At 31.8% G+C, this 26244-nt stretch overlaps 2 protein-coding genes across 3 annotated transcripts in view; one reads left to right on the top strand and one right to left on the bottom strand.

Moving 5' to 3' along the window:
* LOC139490928 (DNA topoisomerase 2-binding protein 1-A-like) overlaps positions 1–14532 on the top strand; it is a 46101-nt gene extending 31569 nt beyond the window's left edge. The window contains exons 30-44 of the mRNA XM_071278074.1: positions 1256–1335; positions 3006–3046; positions 3999–4076; positions 4932–4967; positions 5554–5629; positions 6026–6176; positions 6860–6908; positions 7353–7468; positions 8034–8127; positions 8557–8663; positions 9188–9301; positions 9804–9925; positions 10395–10464; positions 12107–12240; positions 14295–14532. Of these exons, the coding sequence (XP_071134175.1) occupies positions 1256–1335; positions 3006–3046; positions 3999–4076; positions 4932–4967; positions 5554–5629; positions 6026–6176; positions 6860–6908; positions 7353–7468; positions 8034–8127; positions 8557–8663; positions 9188–9301; positions 9804–9925; positions 10395–10464; positions 12107–12240; positions 14295–14388 (1362 nt within the window). The 3' untranslated portion in view covers positions 14389–14532. The remainder of the gene's footprint in view (positions 1–1255; positions 1336–3005; positions 3047–3998; positions 4077–4931; positions 4968–5553; positions 5630–6025; positions 6177–6859; positions 6909–7352; positions 7469–8033; positions 8128–8556; positions 8664–9187; positions 9302–9803; positions 9926–10394; positions 10465–12106; positions 12241–14294) is intronic.
* A 2303-nt stretch (positions 14533–16835) lies between these two features.
* On the bottom strand, positions 16836–24760 carry LOC139490909 (uncharacterized). 2 transcript variants are annotated; one of them, XM_071278045.1, is made up of 2 exons: positions 24635–24760; positions 16836–22127 (listed from the first exon to the last, which is right to left on the bottom strand). In XM_071278045.1, exon 2 carries the CDS (start codon positions 22116–22118, stop codon positions 16977–16979), a length of 5142 nt encoding a protein of 1713 aa, XP_071134146.1. In that variant the 5' UTR covers positions 22119–22127; positions 24635–24760; the 3' UTR covers positions 16836–16976. The 2 variants fall into 2 exon arrangements, with proteins under 2 accessions (XP_071134146.1, XP_071134147.1); XM_071278046.1 differs by lacking the exon at positions 24635–24760 and adding an exon at positions 23843–23984.
* Between the last annotated feature and the right edge of the window lie 1484 nt (positions 24761–26244).

Here is a 26244-nt window from a genome sequence, read left to right as displayed (position 1 = left end):
CTTCGATGAACCGAAGCAAGTTATTATATCGACCTGTATTTAAATCAAATTAGTCCTCTTCTTCTTCTTCTTTTGATATACAATAGTCTATCGAATTCGATGATTACATACTGTTGACATACGTGGACTAGTCTATTTACAAAACTGTTACCCCAATTTACACAAAATGTATGTTTCTTTCTTATGTTTAATGTATACATGTATATATTTTAAATTGCGATATAGCTCCGTAACTTTCTATCCAGGGGTAGAAATGAATCGTCGACAAGTGCGTACATTTTTTTTAATCAATATTTCTGGTACGTTCCAATCTGTCCTTTACTATTGACCTTGGGGAAAAATGTAAATAGATTTTTTTTTTATCAAATCTTTTTTTTTTTGGTATTATTTATATTTTTATAAATAATATTCTTTACACCAGTAATGTTATTTATAAACAAGCGTATGAGTTTAGTAATGACTAGTATATTTTATCACTTTCGGACACGCAAGACAGAGATGTGTATTATACACCTGATAGTTCAAAATGGAGAGTTATAAGTTATCGGCCGTGTACACTGATCAATACCTACAGAAGTGAAACGATGCATGAACTTGCAAGCCCGACAGGAAATCGCTTGAATACCTGAACGTGTCACCTCACACCCCTCAATACCTTTGGGAGTAATACCTTTAGTCATGCTGGTGATCAGATGAGGGAAGATCCGAATTTATTTGAATAAAATTTATTACTTTAAAGAATTATAAACGAATTAGATTTACGAAAACAGTTTTCACGGAACACTTATTTATGATTTAAACTTTGACTTTTTAACTAATTCCAATATTAACAGTTTAAAAATAACAGACTATGGTTAGTTAAAAAAAATAAGAACATTTTCCGTATCAAGTTAGTTTGTCAGATAAAACAACCGTACGATTGACAAGATGTCGACACGCAATTACGACTACATCGGTTACTGTAGTTTTGGTCCTTTGTGGTTTATAGACATATCGTGATTTTTAATCGGGAAAGACGACAAAATGGCGGAACGCAGAGAATTGATACTCTAAATTTAAAATCGATGGTGATCTCTCATCTAGCGGAATAAAACTTTAATATCTATAAATTTGAGCATTTCTATATAGAATGGACATAATATCAATTTTTGATTTTTTTGCGAAGTTTCCCTTTAATATTTAGTCACAGTTTTTTCATCAATTATTCATTACTTACATTTCACTTGAATATTTATTTATTTTGTATTGATTTTAGGAAGCTGTGCCAGCAGCAGGGTCAATGGAAATGAGGGAAGTTCTATCAAAGGAGATGGAAAGTATTATGGCAGCATCAAAGTAAGTAGTGAAAATAATCCAAAACTAATTTATTTCCTAGCTGAGCTGGTTTTGTGTTAAAAGCTTGATTACAAAGGAAAATAACTTCAGTAAATAAACAATAAGACTCAAAATCATTGTTACTGTATCTTACCAACAGAAAGGAGATTATCTGACATATATACTGACCGACTTTAGAAACGCAACACTAGATTAATCTTTGTAATTCCTATTTTCAAATATTCATTTTTTTTTAAAACAAACTTATGAACAGAAAGTTCTTTCATTACTTCAATGTTTAAAAAAAAATGCCATGTCGAAAGTTGAATTGATAACATCATTTTCAACGTTCAAATATTGTGGTATACACTGAAACCTTGGTTTTCCACTTACAAATGAACTTGTAACTGTCAAAAGCAATGACTGCCTGTATCAAACGCCAAAATGATTATCAGAAAGGTCAACCAATTCTGTTTGGCAGGTTATTTGTTCTGTTTTTTACCTTTTTACCGTTGTTCCATTCATATCAATGGGTTTTGGCAATTATTCGGTTGAAACTTTAAGGCTTTAAATGTTTTTCTGCAGTCGATTCTTTGGCAGTTCAGTTGATGAGAAACATTCATGGCATAAATCTGTGCAAAATGGCATTCATCAATATGATTAGCAGTTGACGTTGAGGTCGTAGGGCCGTCTCGCAAATGACGTTGCCTAATCCAATTCTATTGACGTTGCATTATCACTACATGTTGATTTGGTCATTGAAAGTCTTCAACAAATCCTTTCTACCAGTATCATTGTCAAAAGGGCAGTAAGACAAGTTTCTGACGTCAAATTGTCTGGTTGCAGCACGTTTACATTTTCCTGTTTGATTCAGTTTTTTATTCCTTAGTCTGGGCAATATGGCGATGCAACGTTTTTTAACTGATTTAAGCGTGGCCAAGGATTGAAAGAACTGTTTCACAAAAAAAAAAATTGAAAAAATCTTTTATAAGTTCGAAATTTAGATTTCTGAAATTAGTGCGATCTCCATAACCTGGTATGTTTAATAACCATAGGTAAGTCAGATGTTGATTTTTCCGAAAGAGAAGGAAGTATAGTAAGCATGAAACGTAATTTTTTGAGGATTAAACATGATTTGGTAAAAAAAAATCTACAAAATCTACAAAATGAGTGTTTCGTTTTTAAAGTCATATGTCACGGGAGCTAGTTTATTTAGTGTACTAAAACATGTTGGGTAAAACAAAATTTTCAGGCCAAATAGTACAGAACATTATAATTTACTGTATTAGGACACTGAATTTGAGAATCAAATCTTTTTTTTTTGTGTTACAATAAATAAAAAGGACCATATTTCATCAATTAATTTTAAATGGTTGGAGTCAAAAAGAAAGGTTATACACCATGGGAGAGACTACTAGTATTTCTATCACTTCTGACAAGATACCTTCTAAATATTTCATTTTATAATGGCAACATTTTTAAGTAGCACAAGACAGGGGAGTCCATCTTGGAACAACAGCTTATTAAGAATGCATCCACATATTTTTATATGTGATGAAAGAAAAAAAATGAAACTTGATAGAATTGTCATAGTTTAAAAGCTCACTTCCAATTATAAAGATATTTATCTTGAGAGAAGTATCTTATATTTTTATCAAGTATACCGTTTTCTTGTTGTTTATTATTTCCAGAACTAAAAAGGCTATGAGGAGAAGGAGTAAGCGATTAAATTGTAAGTTTTTAGTATAACTGTGTGATCTATTAACTTTAGAAAATGATGAATTTTTAACTTGTGAATACACAACTACTTTCAAAAATTTATTTGGTTTTTAATATTGCAAATTTTTTTACAATCTCACATATTTTTCTATTACTGAACAATTTTTCAATAATAAATGAATACAGAAATGTTTGATTTTACAATATATGATTTAAATTACATACAGACTTCCAAGGTACCTTATATTTCTGCTTATGTAATTTGTTTCTATACTTACAGCCAAATTCATTTATTTGAAATACTAGAAATTGAAACTGATCAAAGATAGGTAAATGCAATCAACAATTGTTAAAGTCATATGAAACCTCAAATTAAAAAAAATATGCATATGTTTTTTTAAAACTAAATGGATAGTTTTCATTATACAACTTATGTACATATACTTTTTTCTGAGGATAATTCTTTAATTTGTCCACATTTAGAAGAAGTTTACCTATTTTTAATTGCTTGCTGCCAGGAAGCAATTCGCCGACATATTTTCCGTATGTATAGTGACCTAAGCGTGACCCTCCTTGTAAAAATCTGGTGATAGCAATACGCATGAATCTGTCATTAAAATAAACAATTACCTGATTGTATATGTTGAACACGTGCTAAATACCCATGCTTTTTGTTGATTAATTACTATAAGGTGACAATCGGTAAACTTCAGCTTCAAAATACAGCATTTAATGAGTAGCCATATTTGTTAAATCATAACAGACAGATAGAAAAAAAATTGACGATTATACGATATATTTGCGTAAAAAATTATAAAATCGTGCACAGAGGACTATGTTTATGATATGTACATGCATTGGTTCAAGAATTGGATGAACATTATTTTTCACCAGTCACTCGTTTCTTATGACTTTAATATGTAAATGAAAAATAATTGATTTCGATGAGTTTGTTATTTTGACAGGTAGTGGTAATTTGTCTGGTGATCTGTCCGGTAGTGCTGATAAAAATAGTTCTAGACAAAACAGATGGAGTTTAACTGGTAGGTGAAAGTAAATGATGGCTTAAATGTTCACAGACGCCAGAATTGTCCTTATTCCCTGAATATTATATATATATATAAGAAGCTGTGGTATGAGTGCCAATGAAACAACTCTCCATTCAAGTCACAATTTATATAAATTAAAGTAAATCCCTATAGGTCAAAGTACGATCTTCAACAAAGAGATTGGCTCACACCAAACAGCAAGCTTTAACGGGTCCCAAAAATGACTAATGTAAAACCATTCAAACAGAAAAACTAATGGTATAATCTATATAAAAAACGAGAAAGAAGAAACACTTATGAACCACATCAACAAACAACAACTACATGACATCAGATGAATAATAACATGAATTGTGCCATTAGGAAGTTAAACATGTTAAAATGTAGAAATCAATATTACAAAATGTGTAAAATATATCACAGACCATTACTTTCTACTTGATTTGAAACACTGACGCAATTATGTTCAAATATATTAGATAAGAATATTGAGTTTTTCAAATTTGAAACCTTACAAAGCCTTAAGACAATCAATTAAAGAGCCACAAATTTCTTTATTATTTTTCTATGCAATTACTTTCGATATTATTTACTCAATATTCCTTGAATTCTTGTTTGGGATGAAACTAAGCATACCTGCATCCACCAATTAGCAATTCATAACCTTGAAATCTATTGTTTAAACATGCATGAATATCCACATTTGACATATCTATGAGCTTTTACAAAAGATGTTAGACATTTCAGTTGATTTAATGGTGTCAAATGAAAAGTTTTTGTTAACATTTATTCTGAAGTTTGATATCGAAATGTGATTTTAAATTGAAATCTCATTTGATCTTATTGTAGATGATAAAGTTGAAAAAAAGACTCCAACAAGCTCAGGTTTGAATCAGTTATATAAAAAAACCAAGTTTTTTCATCTACAATCTGTTGTGAGATATTTACTGTAATAGTTATATTCACTCCTTTCCATGGGTAGACATTTTTTCTGTTCATCTGTCTTTCACTAAAGTTTTGTTTTTGCAAAATCTGCAAATTTAATACTTGACAGAACATGACAATTTATCTATTTGCAGTTATACAAGATATATTAATTGATATGAGAACATTTGTGTGGACAAAAACTAAAACTTCTACCATTTAATATTGGAATACAAAACACTATAGTAAATGATATTGATTTTGGGGTTACCAATGGCAAAACATGAATATTGTCAAATCCGTGTACAGAACAAGTTGTGAACACTACATATGGATTTTACCCGTTTGACAGAATTTTGTATTGGTGCATTGGTTTCCCATATCAAAGCAAGGATTCTGGTATATCTTTACACAAGAGAGTTTCTCAAGTCATAATCATAATTAATCAAACATTTGAATAGAATGAATCCCATTAATAGTTGTTTTTTCAATCATCTTCTCCCTTAAAAAAATTATTTAGTAATGAAATCTTGTATATATTTAACAGGGAAAGCATTAGAAAATCACTCAGGACCGGAGCCTTCACAGAGTGTGCAGGTCACATGGGATGATCATACAGGAAGGTTAGATGTATTATATTTACTCTGGTTTACAGATTTTTAGACTTTTTAACTAATAAGCTTCCATATTTACTTTAGATTTTGAGGTTTTGGATTTAGAAATTAATAAAAATGAAAAACCACTTTATTGTTACCAATCAGAAGCAAATGTATTTTAATGAATTTAATGAATATATTTTCTAATAATATTTGAATCTGTCAAAGATGGTTTATTTAGTGTTTAGAGAAAGTTATAATTTACTGAACTGATAAATATTTTTGGGCATACAAATTTAAACTTTTCTGAAAGTTATTGCAATATAATAAAAAGTTAGAAGGCATTTTAAATGAAAAATCAATAACATAAAAAATATCCCTTTCCTTCCATTTACATCAATGCCGCTGCTAAATGTTTTACAGACTTGAACAAGAAAAATTAGCTCACAAACTTGAAAGAGCATGTAGCCCTACCCAGGATGTAGCTGAGTTTCTGGATGGGGAGTTCTCCGAAGAGGAGGAGGATATAGATTATGAGGAAGGGTTACATGAACCTGAAGCTGAAGTGCCTCAAGTAAGTATAGGATTTTATTTCCATTTCATAGATATTCAGACTTGCTGTGCATGTTGCTATCTGTAAATTTGGGGCACACAAAATGTTTCAATGACTTTATACATGACCCTTTGAATAGGAAGTACACAATTACTAATAAACCCTCAAACGATGTGATAATTAGAAAGATATACGTCTCATATGCAAGTATGTACAGATAATTTTAAACTATATGTTGACTGAATTAAATAATAAACCCCCTCTCTAAAAGTGGGGACTAAATTGCAATCATCTTCACCTGTTCAAACAACAAATATTTTCGATACACTCTTCTTAAAATCTGCACAGCAGACAGAATGACTTCTTATTTACTCAGTAGCTCGACAGTGATGAATAAAGTGTATAGGCATTTCAGATTTGTCATACACCAGACACTTTGAATATGAATTGGGTATGCATTGCATTACCGCACTTGCATCTTGTTTGTCATTTTGAGGATTTTTTTTTGTAATTTATACATAAATTAAGCAAGATGTAAGATGAAAGTATAACCATAAAATAATAGAAAATATTAAAAACAACATCCACATCATACCAGAACAGAGTGACAACTTCCACATGTATTTTGTTTTAATATGACAAATTGCTGGCATTATATGAGTTCTGTGTTTTATATTTTCTGTTTTTATTTGACAATATTAAAGGTAAACCCTGAAGAGGAAAGAGTCCCAACTCCTGAAGGTCCATCTCTAGGTAGGTATATACTTTTATATAAATATTTTATAATAGTTAAGTAATAGAAATAACATGTCTGTAGACTTTTGACAAATTGTTACAAAAAATTATCAAATTTCATTCAAATATAGGAAAAGAAGCAATAGTATTATAACACACACAGCACATACAAAAAACTTTTCCAGCCTTAATAGAACAAAATTAAATTTACTCAAATATCAAATATTGGACAAAGCAAGAGTTATTGGTGTACAAGTCAGATTATTAAAAATCCATTCAGTAGAAAAGATTAAACTTTAAAGAAATTAGTGAATGCAAAATTCAACAAATGAATATTAAACTAAAGTTAGTACACAGTAAAAATTCACACCTGACTGTTTAGATAAGTATTATTGTTATTTCTTACCTTTCATATAAAAGTTAACGACTAGTTAGAGACAATGACTATGTTGTTTGTTTTAGCCTTCCACAAGTCAAGAAAGGAAGAGAATAGAATTCCCTCTCCAGAACCTATCAATGAAGAGGAACCAGTCCAGAAACAACCCCCTGTGTTCATTATGTCTGGCATGGAACCAGCTGTAAGAGATTAATTTATAAATCCCCTCAATATTTGGTGTTTTGGGGATTTAATATATTTTCATGAAATTTTCTTGATGGAGGCAAATCACAAATTAAGTTCCCAAAATGTTTGTTTTCTGTAGAAGTAAAACTATTAATGTCTATGTTTCTTTTCTTTTCCTATCAACATTCAAGTATCGCTCATTTAATACCTAATAGTATGCAAAAGAAATTTAAATAATATACAAGAGATCCTGCATTTCAGTGACTACCATAAATCTCGATGTTAGAAATTTGTTATTACTACGGTTTCATTTTTATTTGTTGGATACCAATTTTCATGGACTTTGTGGGTATATAGGTGAACCACAAATTTAAATGTTCAAAGAATTACAAACTGTTTATAGACATTATATGCAGAGATTTGCAAAACCATAAAATTAAATAACTACAAATAAGCAAGTTTTCCGAAATCTGTAAAAATTGATATCCATGAAAATGAATTAATAATTAGTTAATCATTACAACTTCACACATAACATGCTATAACCATAAAATACCTCACATTTGTTCTTTATATTCTAGGAAAAAGATAATTATGGTGCTTTAGTAGAACAGCTTGGAGGGAAGATATTAGAATCTCTACACTTTGATTGTTCCTGTACACATCTAGTCATAGGTTTGTGGCCAGTACTTACATGTAGATTGTGTAATAAACAGGATTACTTTTATCAGTGTGTCCCAATTTCATCATATAATTCTCGATTAAAAAATGGAAGCTGAGAAAGTTGATATAGGAAAATCCTGCTTTCAATCTAGAAAATGACTGAAGCTAACAATTAAAAATTTTTCATGGAAGAATTCTATATGATCTTAAATCTAATGTAGCATATAACCCATCAAACAATCTGGAGATGAACAATTTTAAACACAAGTAAGTAGACATTATACAAACAAGAAACAAAAGAACTGTGTCAACCAGTTTAGGATAGACACTGTGAATTTGAAATGATTGTATCTGGCATTTAATGAAGACAAACTAATTTTATAATTTTATAGAGACGATGAATATTTTAAGACAAGCTTTATTAAGCTTTATTATTTTTAGGTAAACCTACAAGAAATGAGAAGTTTTTAGCAAGTGTAGCATCAGGGAAGTGGGTTTTACACAAATCTTATTTTGAAGCTTGTCGTCAAGAGAGACAATTTGTTCAGGTAATGACAGTTTCATGAAAAGCCTCAGTAAGGTAATTTTATGTTAAATAAATAGTTATAATAAGAAATTTAAATATTGCCTTCTCAAAAAGATTTACAAAGGAGGATATTTCTTTATCTACTGATAAATAAAATTATGTTTGGTACACCTAAATTATTCTAAAGGATAAACAACATCAATCCTTTAAATATGTTTGTATTTCTTACTATTTCTATGCATTAAATATGATGTACAAACTTGAGCTTGTGTTTATATTTGTGACTTTTCAGTAAAGTTGTTTTCGTTTTGTATTATCATGCTCTTATATATATTAGACTTGAAATAAAAAACATTTTTTTTTTTATATTTTTGCATATAATAAGTTATTTATTTCTGTTTTATTCATCCTTGATGCAAGTTTAACTTGATGATTGATCAAATGTGTGAGGGTAAAATGTACAGTATTTTGTAGTTAATATATCCTATTAATTAAAAGCAACAGTTCCTATAAGTGCTATATATACAGTAGTAACTGTATTTGTAGGAAGATTTTTATGAATGGGGAGGTGATGGTACACAAAGTTTGCTCAATCAACAAACAGCTAAACTGGCAGCTGCTGCATACAGGTGGAGGATCAAAGTTCAAAATACTCTACAGGTCAGAATGACATTTTATATTCAATTTTTTGGGTTGTTTGTTATACATTCTATCATTTATGTATTCTCCATTTATTGATGACTTAAATAGTTTAGTAAATTCAAGATGTTTCACAGAAAAGATGTGAATTGTAAAAAATATGAAATGGTGATTTTTTTTGATATTTTTTAATAACACGTGGGTAGCTTTTTCAATCTAGTTATGTGTATATTGTGGTAAATATGAAATCTTAGAAGAGCAGCAATTAACTATTTTTCACTGAAGACTGACTCTGTTGATACTGTTGGGTTTATACTTGACAACATGTTATCATAATTTGCACTGTGTATTTGTTGTGAAGCAGATATGAGATAAGATTAAGTTTTTGTTCATTTCTACAATCTACAACTTTTTAGGTAAAACAACACCAAAAATACAACTCTTCCTCAATCCACAAGATTAGAAACCACAAAAATAAATGAATAATCAGTATGATAATGAGCTATTATTTTATATTTCATAGTCGACTAACCAATGTATAGGTGCATTTGATGGTTGGACAGTGCTACTGAATTGTGATAAGGTTAAAGATGACAATTTTAAAAGATTGCTAGAGGCAGGAGGTGCTACTGTACTACAAAATAAGTAAGTGTTTAAAAGTTTTGTGCAATATGACAACTAAGCATATGTTTCCTCCAGTCTCACACACATATTACAAATATTAAAGACCATTTTCAAAGATAAGAAAATACAAAAACAAACCCAAGAGTCTATTATACATGTAATTTATCTGATCATAATTATGATAATATATATCAAATCTGAACCAATATAAAATATAAATGCATTTACTTTGTGGATTTTTACTTTGATTTAAATTTAAATGAAGTTCAAAACTTTGAAAACCTTGAATGGTTGGTTTATAAGTTTTGCAAGTTCAATATTCCCACTCGTGTTTGTCTCCCCATATACAATTCTTTATTAATGAAAGTCAAAAGACTTTGTTATCTGCAAAAGCGAAAAATCCAGACTTCATCAATGAACATTTTAATTTTGTAGAAATAGTCTGCATTTCATGTTTAACGATTAATCAATTGTATTTCACTAATTGTAGACCCCCATATGAAGAAAATATATCTGCTTCACATGCATTCCTCGACCTGAGCAAAAAGCCATTACAACCTGTAAGTATATCCTAGAGTTCATTAAAGCTATATTTTTAGAATTGCAGCTTGGATTCATCATTATTCAATGGGTACAAAAGTTTTATTAAATTCATGGTTAAACTATAAATTTAAATGATGAACAAAGTATAAATTTTCTGTAGATTACATTTTGACCAAAGCACAAAATCAAACATCAAACAAAATCCAATTTTTTCTATAATCCACATCCCCTAACATTGGTACCCTCAAACAAAAAATCCACAGTAATTTTGTGTAGTCGTTATTCAATTGATGTTTTTTCATTTCGACTTATTGAAAAACCTACACTGGCCATATATTTTATTTTCATTTGAATCCACTGATTTCAGTGACAAAAATAGTGTTTCTTTTAGGCAAGTATTACCTAAATTGACGTGATCTTCATGTATGAAGTCATGACATTCCAATGACAGGTATACATAGAGTAACAAAGACCCATAGTTATCTGTTATAAGTTATTTATGTGCTGACCTGATGATCATGTTTGAACTTGGTTGATATACAGTCAAACCTGAGTAAACCGGACCCTGAATAAACCCGATTCCTGTTCATTCCGGCCGAAAATTATAGTCCCATTTTTTCCCCTTCAAAGTCTTTGTTAAAATACCCTTTGTAAACCGGACCCTGTGTATTCCGAATTCCGGTCTTATGATGCAGTCCCAATACTCTTAATTAAATCGATTATTACCTGTCACAACCGGTTTGTCTAATTAATTTCAAATGATCGATATACAATCAAAACATATTTGTTTATTCAATATGGCTTTTCAAGGTTACCAATTAGCCAGATGTTAAACTGAACTTACAATCGTACAGTAGTCCCAGACAGTAGTGAACTGTATTATTTATTTCAACTTGTCAATTAAACGAAAAGACACGCTGAATATAATTTGGATTGAACTTACGTTGTAACTTGGAAACAAAAAAATCTTGGAATAAGATGTTTACATCGTGTTTTCGAAATCATTGGAACCCTGTTGTGAACCCCTTACCAATGACCCTGATAATGGAGAACACCCGGATGATAACAATCAATATGTATTGAACACTGTACGACAATATTTCGATAGTGATGAAATTTTGTTAGAAAATATTCTGGCTTTTATATCGGTCATACCAACGTTTCAAGTTACGGATCATGCAAGTAAATCGAAAATCTCGTCTCACAATCCAAACCACGCGAATAGTATGATGCAAATGAAAAAAAAATGAAAACGAAGTGAAAGTGAAATTGAAAGTCTGGGACTGATGCTACCGAGGTCTATTTGATATACGACGACATACGAGGATATGTAAAACACGTTGAAATTATTTTTTTTTAAATTCGAGGAACAACCAGTGTTTTATATAAATTAAATAACTATAACCAATGAATATGACTACGTTATTTCGTTGTTGTGTTTTGTATTTGAATTTATCAGTTTATAATTTACAATTAGACAGAACTATTACATGCAATATATCGGACGTCTGAAGTCATTTACTTCCGGTCAGAACTGTAAACCTGAATAAACCGGCTCACTGTCCAAACCGGCCTTTTTTCATAGTCCCGTTGCCGAACGGTTTATACAGGTTTTACTGTATAGACGTTAATCGTATGAATCATATTTTATATTTTTAGTCTGACATACAGTTTCTATTGGGTAACAATATACTTTGTCTGAAGCCAGAATTTATAGCAGCTCATCTAACTGACAATCCTCCACCCAATCCACTGGATTACTGTCCTCCAGATATATCAGGTTTTGTTTCTTTGTAAGTATTCAACTGTGGTTACATATAAGTATAAGTTACATTATAAAATCATTTGTATTTATGCCCCATTTATTGTCATTATGTTTACTGGTCTGTGCTTCTGTTCGTTCATTCATTCGTTCGTCCGTCTGTCCCACTTCAGTTAAAGTTTATGGTCGAGGTAGTTTTTGATGAAGTTGAAGTCCAATCAACTTGAAACTTAGTACACATGTTTACTATGATGTGATCTTTCTAATTCTAATGCCAAATTAGAGTTTTTACTCCATTTACACAGTGCACTGAACATAGAAAATGATAGTGCAGATAGGGCATCCATGTACTAGTGACACATTCTGGTTTAATTAATGACTTAGGATACAGCCTTCAACAAAAAGGAAATTTATGAGAAAAACAACACACACTTTTATTTCCTGATTGTTAATTTTTCAAAGAGAACCAAATCAGAACGCAGTTGCATTACCTTAAAAAAATATATAATTTTCATCTTCCTTTAAATGTTGTTCTAATGCAGCATCAGCACAAGGCTTTTAATTGCTTGGAGTTGATTTATTAAAAATAGAAAATTATACATTCAATGCAGGTTTCATCATCTGCTGGTTCTAGTTGTCAAATTTTTATATCTATAATACTTAAATAACGAGGTCCAATGTGTCTGCCGTCATGGGGTAAAAACGACAAATCAAAGAATTCAACTTTATATATAGCTAATATAGAACAAAGGTGATGATTAAAAATTACTCCACTCCAGACCCTTTTGTTTTCCAAATAATTAAAAAGTTTCGGATCGAAACTGATACCGATACCAATAGTATATTCACCAACTATTACCTTATCTGTACGTTCCGCTTCTAACAGACGCACCACCAAACAGTGTATTTAGGATTTGCTTTATACACGGGTCATAATCACAGGGTTGACACTAATAAATTCTATCATTGTCACATTGTTTCCTATTGTAGTATTTTAATCAATATGACTTTATAAGATGACAATACAAATACTAAAACTCTAGACTTAGAATAAGGCATATAGGTACAGTATCCAATTTGTTAGCTGGCATGATGTTAAACAGTGAAGCAAAGAATTCAACTTTATTATACCCCAGCTTTGAAAAAAAGGGGGGTATACTGTTTTACCTCTGTCTGTCCTTCCGTCAGTCCGTCAGTCCGTCAGTCCGTCCCATGAATATTTTTCGTCACATTTTTCTATGGAACTACACTACCAGGATTTCTGAAATTTGGTTTCAGGCTTGATATAAGTCAGCTATACTGTGTGATGCGTTTTCAGATTCATCACTCGACAACTTCCTGTTTACCGAACACTTGTATCATTTTTACACATGATAACCAAGTTGAAAATTTTTGTCACATTTTTCTCAGGAACTACAATACCAGGATTTCTGAAATTTGGTTTCAGACTTGATATAAGTCAGCTATACTGTGTGATGCGTTTTCATATTCATCACTCGGCAACTTCCTGTTTACCGAACACTTGTATGATTTTACATATGATAGCCAAGTTGAAAATTTTCGTCACATTTTTCTCAGGAATTACTATACAAGGATTTCTGAAATTTGGTTTCAGGATTTATACAAGTCAGCTATACCGTGTAATGCGTTTTCAGATTAATCACTCAACAACTTCCTGTTTACAGAACACTTGCATATTTTTACACTATTAAAATTATCCACTTGCGGTGGGGGTACTATCAGTGAGCTGTAGCTCGCAGTTTCACTTGTTTATAACTAATATAGGACAATGCTGTTGATTAAACATACTCCATTCCATGCCCTTTTCCAGGTCCAGGTCCAGGTCAACAGGTTCAAACAAAAAGATTTTGAATGCAGAGAAAACTGCATCTTATTATCAGCTTTAGCATGGACTTTATCAGATGACAATATCTATCCTAAAAATCCAGGGTAAAATAAGGCTTACACATAGTTATGTACTTTGTCTCAGTCACGGACCCACAATATTGTGGGTGTGTTCTAGTATTTATATATTTATTCATGTTTGTAGTTTTTAAAAACTTGTCTTTTTTTTTTTACTTTCAGACCATCAGGTTCAGATAGGAACAAAAGAAAAGCATTATCTCTTTCATCAACATCAGACAGTGAAAATAAAAGCAAACGCACAAGGAAAAGATAGCATATATTTTCTTTGTTCTCTGTAAATTAAAGACCTGTATTTAATGAATGATCTGTACTATTAAATTTTTATTGAATTCTTTATCTAAGTGCTATCAAAGAAGAAGCATTTTATAATGGAAATAAAAATCTGTTAAACTTCAAATGGTTTCATTGTAAATTTCATTTGGTAGTTATGTTATTTTAATGGTTCTATACTATTTCAAACCTTTTGAATGATTCTATTAAAATTGTTGATAAACGAATTCAAGGGGAATATATATAGGAATCTGTCTTTTTGTTGTATAATTCAAAGATACAAAGCTGTGTCCTACTCAGAACATTATTTTATTTTCGTTTATCAAAAAAATGATCTATATATAAATAAGGAGATGTGGTGCCATTGCCAATGAGTTAGCTATCCACCAAGCTAGCAATAATAAGCAACCATGCAGCCTTCAACTAGGACAGAAACTCATACTGTAAAGTCGGCTATAAAAGGCCCAAAATGAAAACTATGACACAATTAAACTGAGAAAACCAATTGCCTAATTTATAGCTGTATTGTTATAAATTATGAACAATTTAGGAAAAACAAATATGACATGAAACAATGAAAACCACTTAACTACAGGCCCTGACTTAGGACAGGCACATAAGAAATATGGAAGCATCAATCCTGTTGTTGGTGTATGTTAATTTGATGATAGTATCAATAGGTTAACTATTAAGTTTTCCTGTTATTTCTGTTTCTCAGATACCATAAACAATAGTTCAACTGTATAAGTTGTATGGAATGATTGTTTGGTGTTCATGATGTTTGACAGTGTTCTTCTGACCTTGACCTAATTTTAATGATTTATTGGTCCACTGTTGAATTTTCGTTATTAAGTCTGCTGTAATTTTTTTTTTTATCTATATTCAGTGAATCACATGAAATTCAATCAAGATAAGTAATGCAGGTGAGACATTTTAGGAGATGCACTTGAAAAAACAAACCACTTTTTTATTTTAAATATAGAAGTGATAAAAATGAAAATTGTGAAAGATTGATAGAAAAAGTAATGCTTTAAACTTTAACTAACCAATTTGACACTTTATATCTGAAATTTAAAGAAAAACTTATATTCATGTGTATTTTGTTTGAGTGGGGTAATTTTTTTTATTAACTTTTCTATTAAAAGAGGGACGAAAGATACCAAAGGGATAGTCAAACTCATAATCTAAAACAAACTGACAACGCCATGGCTAAAAATGAAAAAAGACAAACAAACAACAGCACACACGACACAACATAGAAAACTAAAGAATAAACAACACGAACCCCACCAAAAAACTTGGGGTGATCTCAGGTGCTCAAGCACCTCATGGCGTGAACAAAAGACCATAAGATTGATGAAGATCTCACTTATCATATGAGAAAAATAAATGCTGTGGTACACTTTCTTTGCTTTGACTAAAATTATTCAAGTGTGTATATGAGTTTTGTGTGGTAGACCAATAAATCTATTCCTTCTCTTCTGTTACAATTACATGTATCTTCTTTTTTTCGTGTGAAAGCCAAAGAGCATTGTTCTGTGCTTGTGGTGTTTGCTGTCAACTTTTACCTTTCTGACCTATTTGTTCTTGTCTGATCTTTTGTGTGTTCTACTTCATATTTTTCCCTGTATGAATACCAAAATATTTACATGTCAGTCCATCCAAATGCTAATGATTTGCTATATACATACATAATTTTCTGGCAAGTTAACTAAACGGTTATCAGGATGCTTGAAATGTTTATTTCACATTAACACATTCGTGTAAATTTATATGACAAAATATTGAGATTTCTTTGCCCCTACAAAGTCTTTAGTTTGTTGAAATTGTGTGTTTTAATGCAGATGTAGTTTTATTGACATCTTTAAAAAATTCACTAATCCGAGGCTAGGTGCTACAGCGCCTGACTGATCATTAGACGAGAGAAAAAACAGTGAAAGCACTGTTCCTTTGCTACACGCTTTGATACATATTTGCAGAAATTTTGTGCAATGTATTACTAATAATACATAATATCCCTGGCCAGATGATTTCCCTCACATAGCGTCCATCATTGTCATCTGCGTTTTTAGATTTTAGAAAAAATCTCTGAAACCACAGATATATAATTTTTAACCAATCTAACCAAGCTAGGGCAGCACTTTTAGAGGGTATCTAGTATAAAGTTTGTGTTTTTCTTGCAAATGAACAAGCAAGGCAGCCGTGACTATTTAAAAATTTTGTTGGTTCGAGTTCACTGATGGGTACAACATTTTTTTATCTTTTTAGTTTTAGCAATTATATATTTACATAGGTGATTGAGAAACACTTAATTATGTATGCAGCTTAAAATATACAATTATACTGATAAACTAAGATATATAAAATTTGAAATTTATAATATAAATTGTTTAAATATAAGTTTTTAAATATTTAGTTTAGCTTATTACATATTTCAAAATTTCAAGTTTGTTCTGTAATACATAGATTTCCCTCTGCTATAATAACTTAGAACGCATTATGAAAGTGAAAATGTTTAGGCAATTACTTAATTCATAAATTTGTTCTTCAATGACACAAACTTGGAAATCCTTAGTAGTAACCACCATGCTCTTTACTGAGATGATCATAACATTCACTTGAAGTGGGATAGTGGTTCAAACAAATCCAACAAATATAAGTTTTACATGCACTGCATGTCATACGATTACACCCTGAAATTTTCTCTATTAGTGTTGAACAATTTGGACATTTCTTAATGTCTAGTTTACACTCCTGAAGCAATAACCTTAGATTTTTATCATCAGCCTCCTTTTTTTCTGCTAATTTTACTTGTTCACATGATAAGCCATCATGAAATTGTTTTAGACACCCTGTGCAAATACGACTCTCACACTGTGGACATGTGAATAAATTTTCCTTTTCTGTTGCCCGATAAATTATTGGACAATCGGGCGTTGTGCAGTATTTATATGCTCTCTGATTTTTTGCAACGAAAGAGCTGGTAGCTTTCTCGACTAATAGGTCAACTGGATTGTTTGTTTTATCTGCAATTTTTGTAATATCTTTCAACACCCACTTTTCTTCGCAACCTTCACTGCTGCAACATACAGGAAGAGAGTTGAGATCAGATTGAAACTGAAACTCAACGCATTCTTTACAATAGGAATGGCCACAAGCTTCTAATCTATACATTTTACCGTCCTCTATTTCACAAAAGCAAACAACACATTCTCTGGTTGTACTAGGTTGCAGAACTTTTCCCTTCATTTTTAGTCCGGTTTCTTCAATAACAGTTTGTATTTTCTCAATGACTATCTGGACTGCCTGTTGATCTCCAGTAACTGTCAAAATATGTCCCCGACGATCAAGTTCAACATATTTCAAACCATATTCATCAACAAGCGTATTTAAATCATAACCATATCGCATCATGAGTTCTTTCATCACTCCAACTGGCTTGTCTGGTCCCTTCAATGTTATTTGTTGTGATATGCCGCTGCTAAGATCTCTTAAATACTTTGTTAACATTTCTGCAGTTTTTTCTTGAGCTTCTGTTGGCCCATGGATTATTATAGAGAAATCCCGAGCATCAGTATGGATGATCGTGTTTGTCTCATTTTTCACTCTTTCAAACAATCTTTTGCCGCCCTGAGTAAACAATTTTTCCAATTCACCAGGCTGCTCTGTGTCATACCTCTTTCCTTCGATAACTTTTTCCACAACCGTTTTTGCTTTTATAGCGTTATCTCTGGACTCGCATTGCAACTCCACTAGCACGTTCCCATTTTTCAGTGTCTTTGTGCGATATTTAACATCCAAATTTTTGTCAAGCGTTTCAGAAAGATTGCTTAATGTTTCTTCGTGCATCGGAAAGAGATTTTTTCGAACAACAACTGAGGTCTTGAATTCTACTGTCATGGATACTGTTTCATAGTTAATCTTGAAACTGTTATGTATGCCATCATAAGCTGCCATTCCCTCTTCGGGTATGGAAAACGACACGAAGGCCAAGAAGGTAACGTGATTGTCTCTTGGAGGTTTTAAATCTAGATAATACGTTCCTGCTATGACATACTCATTCAATTTCGACTCAATGGTTTGCTTCAGAGATTTAAGTTCACTTTCATTTGTTTTTACATTCTTCTTTCTGACAGCTATATTCTCAATTGTACCTAATTCAAGTGATAATGTATTAAGAAAAGCTGTGCGCAACTCATCTTCCGTAGTATTATTGCAAAGATTTGTAACATGGATCTCAGAGGCGTTTCCTTTGCCTTTTCTTATTCTTGCTGACGTACCCCTGATGGAAATCGATGCCTTGCATGCTCTTTGAACAATTGAAGAATCTGTAAATCGAATAAATGCAAACGTTGGACGTCTACACCATTCGATCTTTGCTCTCATAGTGCAAAGGCTAACTATGTCTTTTGTAGGCTGATAACCTATGTCTGGAAATGCACTTATACTCTTATCCTTCGTCGATTGAACGGACGACTCAGCGTCTTCTTTTCGTTGATATGTTATTTTTCCCCATTTGGTCTTATCTTTGCTGTTTTTGAATTTATATGCATTGACAACGTTACCAAATTTTTCAAAGTATTCACGAATGTCCTTCTCCGATACAGAATTATCTATAACGTTCACAACAACGGTCTTGTATTCATTTGGCATCAGAACATCAACAATGTCCATCCCTGCTCCAACCACTACTTTAACGCCTTTCTTTAAAGATGAAAGGTAAAATTCCTTTGTCTCGCCTTTCATTGTACCTTTTAATAAGTTCAAACGATCGTTTATCATAGCTTTAACTGTTTCCTTATTCTTGTCTGTCGCAAATGCTGTTATTTCACCGTATTCCTTAGATGCCTCTATTGTAACAAATGTTCCATCAAGTACTTGTCGCAATGTGTTTTCCAAATTTCGCAGTTCAGAATATCTTAAACCCACAAAATTCGAGAACAATTTTTCTCCAACTGCACAAAATACAGCTTGCTCAACCCTTTGACTTTGAATGGCATTGAAGTCGAATTTTAGCATATTATCTGATAATGCTTTCTGTAACCACGAATCTTTCACTGGAGTAATGTTGGTTGCAAAATCACGTGATGTTTTTAACACACGCTCTATTACAATCCAGTCTGGTTGAAGTCCAAGTGTTTTTAAAGATGATGCTGGAAAGATTTGCACGATTTGGTCTTTCTGTACAACTAAATATCCGGCCTTGTCATGTCCTAGATAATGGCAAATGTTTTGTCTAAATATCTTGAACAACATCTCTTGAAGTTTTTCGTCAACATCTTTTGGTGTTTTGAGTTGAAACGGCATAAGTATTCCTTGTTCTTTTTTCAGGACATTCAAAATCTCATTGACTGTCTCTCTTATTCCACGTAATACTTTATTATTAATTGAATTCTGGCTACACCAATAACTTTTAGATTTTTCTTGTTGGCTGTGCCATTCACGGAATACTGCTAACATGGTCATGAAATCTCCTCCTTCGTGACAAAAACGGACTTTCCGTTTGTCAGCTTCGTTTTTTTGACTTTCTGATCCTGATCTGTAAAACATACTACTAGTTCCACAGCAAGCTGACAAAACAATCCCCTCAATCCCAACTTCTTCTTCTATAGCTTCATACACAAACGCACCGAATTTAGGATCGATCGGAAGCTTTGCTATCCATTTTCCTCGCTCGGTTATCTTATTGTCAGAAACAGCCCCAACAAGCTCCAACGTTTCCATCGCTGTGTCTATTAAATGTTGTGATGGCTTTTGCACAAAGTCAAATTGTAGTGGATTAACCCCTAGCTCATATAGCTTCAGGAGAGCTTGTCCTAAGTGAACTCTTAAGATTTCTGGCTTTGAGTTTGTTTCCATATTGTTATAAATGTTTTCTGTATATAGCCGATAACATTTACCTGGTTCAGTTCTTCCAGCCCGACCTTTCCTTTGTTCTGCTGAACTTTTGGTTATATTGGTTACGTTTAACGCGTTTATGTTCTTTTGTGGATCATATAACATTTCTTTTGCAACTCCAGTATCGATGACATATTTAATACCAGGTATGGTGATGGAAGTTTCAGCGCTATTAGTAGCAAAAACTATTTTGCGTTTTCCTACGGGGCTTGGTTCAAATACTTTTTGTTGTTCTTGTGGTTGTAAACGTCCATGAAGAGGCAGACATATAAAGTTGTTCGTATCCTTGAAAGTCTTTTCAAAGTTATTGCAACATTTCTCGATTTCTAACGGCGATGTTAAGAATGTCAGGATATCTCCACTCTGCTCTTTTTCGTGGACATATACTGTTTTCTTTAATGCTGCGCTTTCATAATCTTCATCAGCCTCCTTTTCAGTCGGCCAAATGACGTTTACCGGAAACATTCTTCCAGCAATTTTTAAAACAGGGCATGTACCAAAGAAATTTACAAATATTTCCGGTTCGATTGTTGCTGATGTGATTACAACTTTTAAGTCAGGTCTTTTAGTTAAACTTGTTTTGATCATTCCTAGAAGCAAATCAGTGTATATGCTTCTTTCGTGAGCCTCATCAATTATAATGCATGCGTATTTAGAAAAGTTTTCATCTTTTAGGCAAAGATTTAAAAGCATTTGATCAGTCATGTAAATAATTTTTGTTGCATGTGACGTTTTCATCTGCATACCAACGTGATATCCAACTAGGTTGCCAACGGATGTGTTTAGCTCATGGGCAACTCGTGTAGCCAAGCTGGTTGCAGCAATTTTTCGTGGTTGTGTGCAAACAATCAATCCCGAATCTGCCAGTCCAGCTTGATATAAATATTGGGTAACTTGGGTGCTCTTTCCAGAACCTGTTTCTCCTATGATTATTGAAACTTGATTTTCTGTAACAGTTGAAACAATTTGATTTCTTCTAGCATACATAGGCAATGCAGATTTCAGATGTTTGCATTCTATCTGAAACTCGGAATATACCAAATTCATTGCAGAGTTAGATTTTTTAGATGATTTATGTTTCTTCAACATTTCATCCATACATGTTATAAAATCCTTGAATTCTTTCTTTTGTAATTTAAGTTCTGTAAGTTTATCTTGTAACGCATCAATTTCCTGTTTTGCACGATGAGATATATTTGATGCTTCTATGGAATCGGTTTGTGACTTTTCATCACCTGGAACGATATCCATGTCTTCTTCTTCCTCGTTGTACTCATGGGAGTCCCTTCCCAACTTTTCAGTAACGTTTTTTATTCTTTGTTGTACCTCATTTATCATTTTGTTATGATTGGACACAACTTCACATGCTTCTTTGTCCACTAATTCTTTTAATTTGATTTGGTTGTTTTGAAGAAAGCTACGTTGTTCTTTGACATCTTTCTGTTGTTGGTCTATTATAAAAAATTTATCTTCGGTGTTTTTGTTTTCTTTGTGAATAGAAGAAATAATTTTTTTTGCCAGTTTTGAGCTTCTTAGCTGTATTGTGAAAACAGTATCTTCGCCATCACGCCTGGTATTCTGCACGACTAAGTCTTCCTTTGTAATGCGTTTTAACCGTGCTTTCAAGCCGGTATCTGTATGATAACTACCAGTTACTTTCATGTACAAGTTTTTATGTTTTATCTTTGAATTGATCTTTTCCTCTTTTGATTTTTTTCTTTGCTGTTGCTCTGTGTGAGAGTTCTTATGGGTTTTGTTGTGAGTTCTCTCTGAACCGCTTTCCGTAGAGGCGTTGGTTTTTACAGTTGAGCTCATAGTCTTCCCCTGCAAAATTGCAAAACATTTGCTGTCAATAATTTTGATATTATACAATACTTGAATTCAGATAGTACAAGTTGTAGAATATAAAAATGGATTAGTTTTTAATTTACGCAGTTTATTACATAACTTAACACTAATCTGTATAATATGATAACAGTACGTTAAATGTAACCTATGCGATTGTGGTGTTCATTGATTTTGATTAAAAAACAGCTCACATTATTTACACGTAATATGTATATGTTTACTCTAGATATGGTGGTAAAAGTATATGAAAATGATATCTTTTATCTGGATTATATTCACATTTGATTGTGACCACTTAGTTAACTATTACTATTTAATCATGTATTTTATACTATGATTATAGACTTTAAAGAAAAGTCTATTATCATTGCTGACGTTAATCTTTGGGGTTGTTTTTGTTGAAAACCGAACTTTTCTATGGGAACGAAAAAGCAGTCATAAACTAATGTATAAGAAAACAACAAACTGGTTATTTACATGCTTTAGCCATTGATTTATTGTGATTTTAAAAAAATAACAGAAACATACGACATTGGAGTAATTGGAACGACCAAAACAAATTATGATGTTACCGACCAACAAACATACAATATATGTATTCGTATGTAGTAAATGCGTTTGGAGGGAGTCATTTATTTATTTAAAGGGGCCTCGGTGACCGAGAGGTCTTAGTAGTCGAACAACTGTATCACTATTATGTCAACACTGAGGTTCGAATCACGCACCTGGCAGGTTCACTCGACTCCAATCTTAATTGACTATATAGGATTGTCGGTTTTCCTACCAAAGGTCGGAGGATTTCAATGGGCACATCGGCTTCCTCTACCATAATGTTTACTGACGGCCACGAAATAGTTCAATGCTGTTGAAAGTGGCGATTAATACCAATCAATCAATCAACCAATTTAGGACTTTTAAACGTATTTTTTTTTTTACTTTGATGGATGTTCCAACAGACGAGAACCGTTTTCGTGGATACTCAATGCAAGATGACTTGTTCTTGTGCTCAAATGAAGTAGAAATTATAAAAATAAATTATCTAGGAGAAAAAAATATCAACCTTTTACTTTCACTTTCATTCATACATTTATATAATTTGTGATAGTTCACTCTGGACTAGTAACCCTTGGTTTAATCTCATATACACTTATAATTAACAGAAACATAATAATAATTAAATATAGAAAACAAATTACAGAAACTCAATTATTTTCAGAATAATTTAGGCTGAACGTTGTTTAAAAAAATTAAACAACACGTTATAAATGTTATGATTCAGGAAAGTGCTTTTCTGGATTTACCATCATCAGGAACGGGCAAAGCCAAACAATTGAAAGCTAAGAATGTACAAGGACCGAAACTGTTGAATAGCTATATTACTCATTAAGGACCTTAAATATTCGCAACATCCATCCAAGGTCATATTTCGCTGAGGGAGTTAAAACCTTAATTTCCAATAATTTCGAAATTAATTAGCGGACAATTTAAGAATCATGTCTGTACCGAAGAGATAGTCAAAACTGCCGCTGTAGTTAAAATGAGATGTAATCCTTTTTTTCTTTAATCATTTGAATTAAATAAAACAATTTCAATGAACAAAGTATTTTGAATAATATTTTTACAAGTGCATTTACTGATAACTATATATAATATAAACATCTCTAAATAATATATCTAACACTGAAACTTACGGTTTTAGATTTCAATAGATCTAGCTCTACTGCCTGACTGGTTAACAATGGGATGTAGCGTATGATGTTTATCAAATGATAAAGTTTATCAAATAGGTTCAAATGTCATGTATTGTTCGGGTTTTTTTAAAGTTTAGTTTTCGTGTAGAAAAGGATTTTCCGTAAACTCCATATCTCATGGAACTTATATTTTGTATACAGGAGAAATATAACATGTTGAAACTTTTAACACTGTAATAAGAGATAAGGAAATGCAAAAGGCTAATCAAAACTCATTTATCTATGAAAGACAACACCTAGGACAAAACAAAAAACAGTCAATTTGGCTGGCAATAAAATTTTAACAAGTATTGTCAAGGTAAACACAAGTTAGATCTTTATAAAAAAAAATCTTGCAACGTTCAAACTGTTTTAGATTTTTCAAGATCGAACTTCAATTCCAGACTGGTTATTAAATAAAGTGGCTGGTGTTTAACAAGATAAAGCTTTATCAAATGGGTTCAGATGTTATGTTTTTTTTTAAGTTTCATTTCTGTGTGTAACATGATATTCCGTAATCGCCATATATATTTGAACTTCTATTCTGTATACGATAGAAAGTATAAGATATTGAAACTTTAAAAAATGAGTTAAGAGGCGAGGAGAAGCCCAGGGTCAATCAAACACTAGTATATGTCGATGAAAGACAACACCTACAGATTAATTTTCTTCATAATATTTTAGTATTTACACTAATAACCATCGCCAAGGTTAAAGTTTTAAATACAAAAAACTTGCAACGTTCAAACTTACGGTTTTAGTATTCTCAAGATCCAACTCCAATGCCTGGCCAATTATCGTGAATTAGTGTGAACTGGATGGTTTATTGAAAAGTAAGCTCTATCAATTGTGTCAGTATTTCAAATATTCAACAAGATTTTCAGAAAATCTAATATTCTCGGTTTTCATAAAATCCATTTAATTTTTGAAAAAAAACTTCCTAAAAGATAAACTAACTTGTACAGGACAATTACCTATTACATGTCATGGTTGAACGGGAAATATGTGTTACTTTATATGAGATACATTATCTCAGGAATGTAAGAGTTTTTAAAAAAGAAGCGAACGATATCAATGTGACAATCAAAAAACATAAGTCGAGTAATAATTGACAAAAAACATGACTAAAAGCGACTGAAAGACAAATTGTTTCTTTTCTTTACAATTCTAAACTTCGATTTGATGTGTTTTTACTGGCCACAATATGATTTTTTTTAACTTGATAGCAGCATCATGCAAAAGACATTTCTGTATCTATATTTCTTGTACTACTTATGTACTATTATATTATTTATTTAAGCGTTTCTCTGTGCTTGGTGTTCTCAAGTTTGTTTTTACTGTATTCCTGTAACGCAGTGTTGTCATATTAGGGATATTTCTTTAACATTGTCATATTAGCGATATTTCTTTAACATTGCCATATAAGCGGGAGGTTTGTCTAGCCTCAAAACCATGTTAAACCTACCATTTTTTCTTAAATGTAAGGAATATGACAGTTGCTATCAAATAATCCATTTCTTTGTATGTTGGCGTTGGTTTTATTGCACTTCAGTATTTCTGTTGTTCCATGGTTTTCCTTTTATAGTTGGTATGTTTCGGTTTTATTTTTTAACCCGGATTTGTTTTTTGTCAATCTATTTATGACTTTTGAACAGCGGTGTACTACTGATGCTATTATTTTCCAAGAATGCATTAGAATCATTTCAGACTTGGTGAACACTGGGAATACAAGCGAGGAGAAGCCAATCAAATCCATATCATGGAAAGAAAACACATAGAATAAAACAAAAAAGGAATTTATACCTATAACTTTCAGAACAATAGAAGTCTCCTTGAACACTGAAAAGTCTAATATACCATACCAATAAAACAGTAGATGTCTTCTAAAGCACATTAACAAGTCTCCTGTACCCTACCACAAGGAACAATAGATGTCTCCTAATAAATGCTACCAATTCTTATATACCATACCACATACAAATGTAAATGTCTTTAAGTACATAAAAGTCTCAAGAACCATACCACATAGAACAAGTAGAAATCTCCGCCTAGAACCTAACAAGTCTCATACATATATACCATACCACAAGAACAGTTGAAGTGTCCTTATAGACAATAACTAGTCTCATGCATCATACCACATTTATCTATATTTCTATAGATGCTTAGAGTAGAAAAGGAAATGTTCAACTAGGATGGAACATATATATCTTGCCGTACAGGATACTGATATCATACGCAAAACTTTATAATAACTATTCTAATTTTATTAACAAACTAGTATACTAAAACACTATTGTATACACAGTATACTAAAATCATATTCACAATCATTTCTACATCTTTTATACTAAATACATATG

Source organism: Mytilus edulis, chromosome 10 (assembly GCF_963676685.1).
Source record: "Mytilus edulis chromosome 10, xbMytEdul2.2, whole genome shotgun sequence".
Lineage (NCBI taxonomy): Eukaryota > Metazoa > Mollusca > Bivalvia > Mytilida > Mytilidae > Mytilus > Mytilus edulis.
This window is presented reverse-complemented; position numbering and strand designations above follow the sequence as displayed.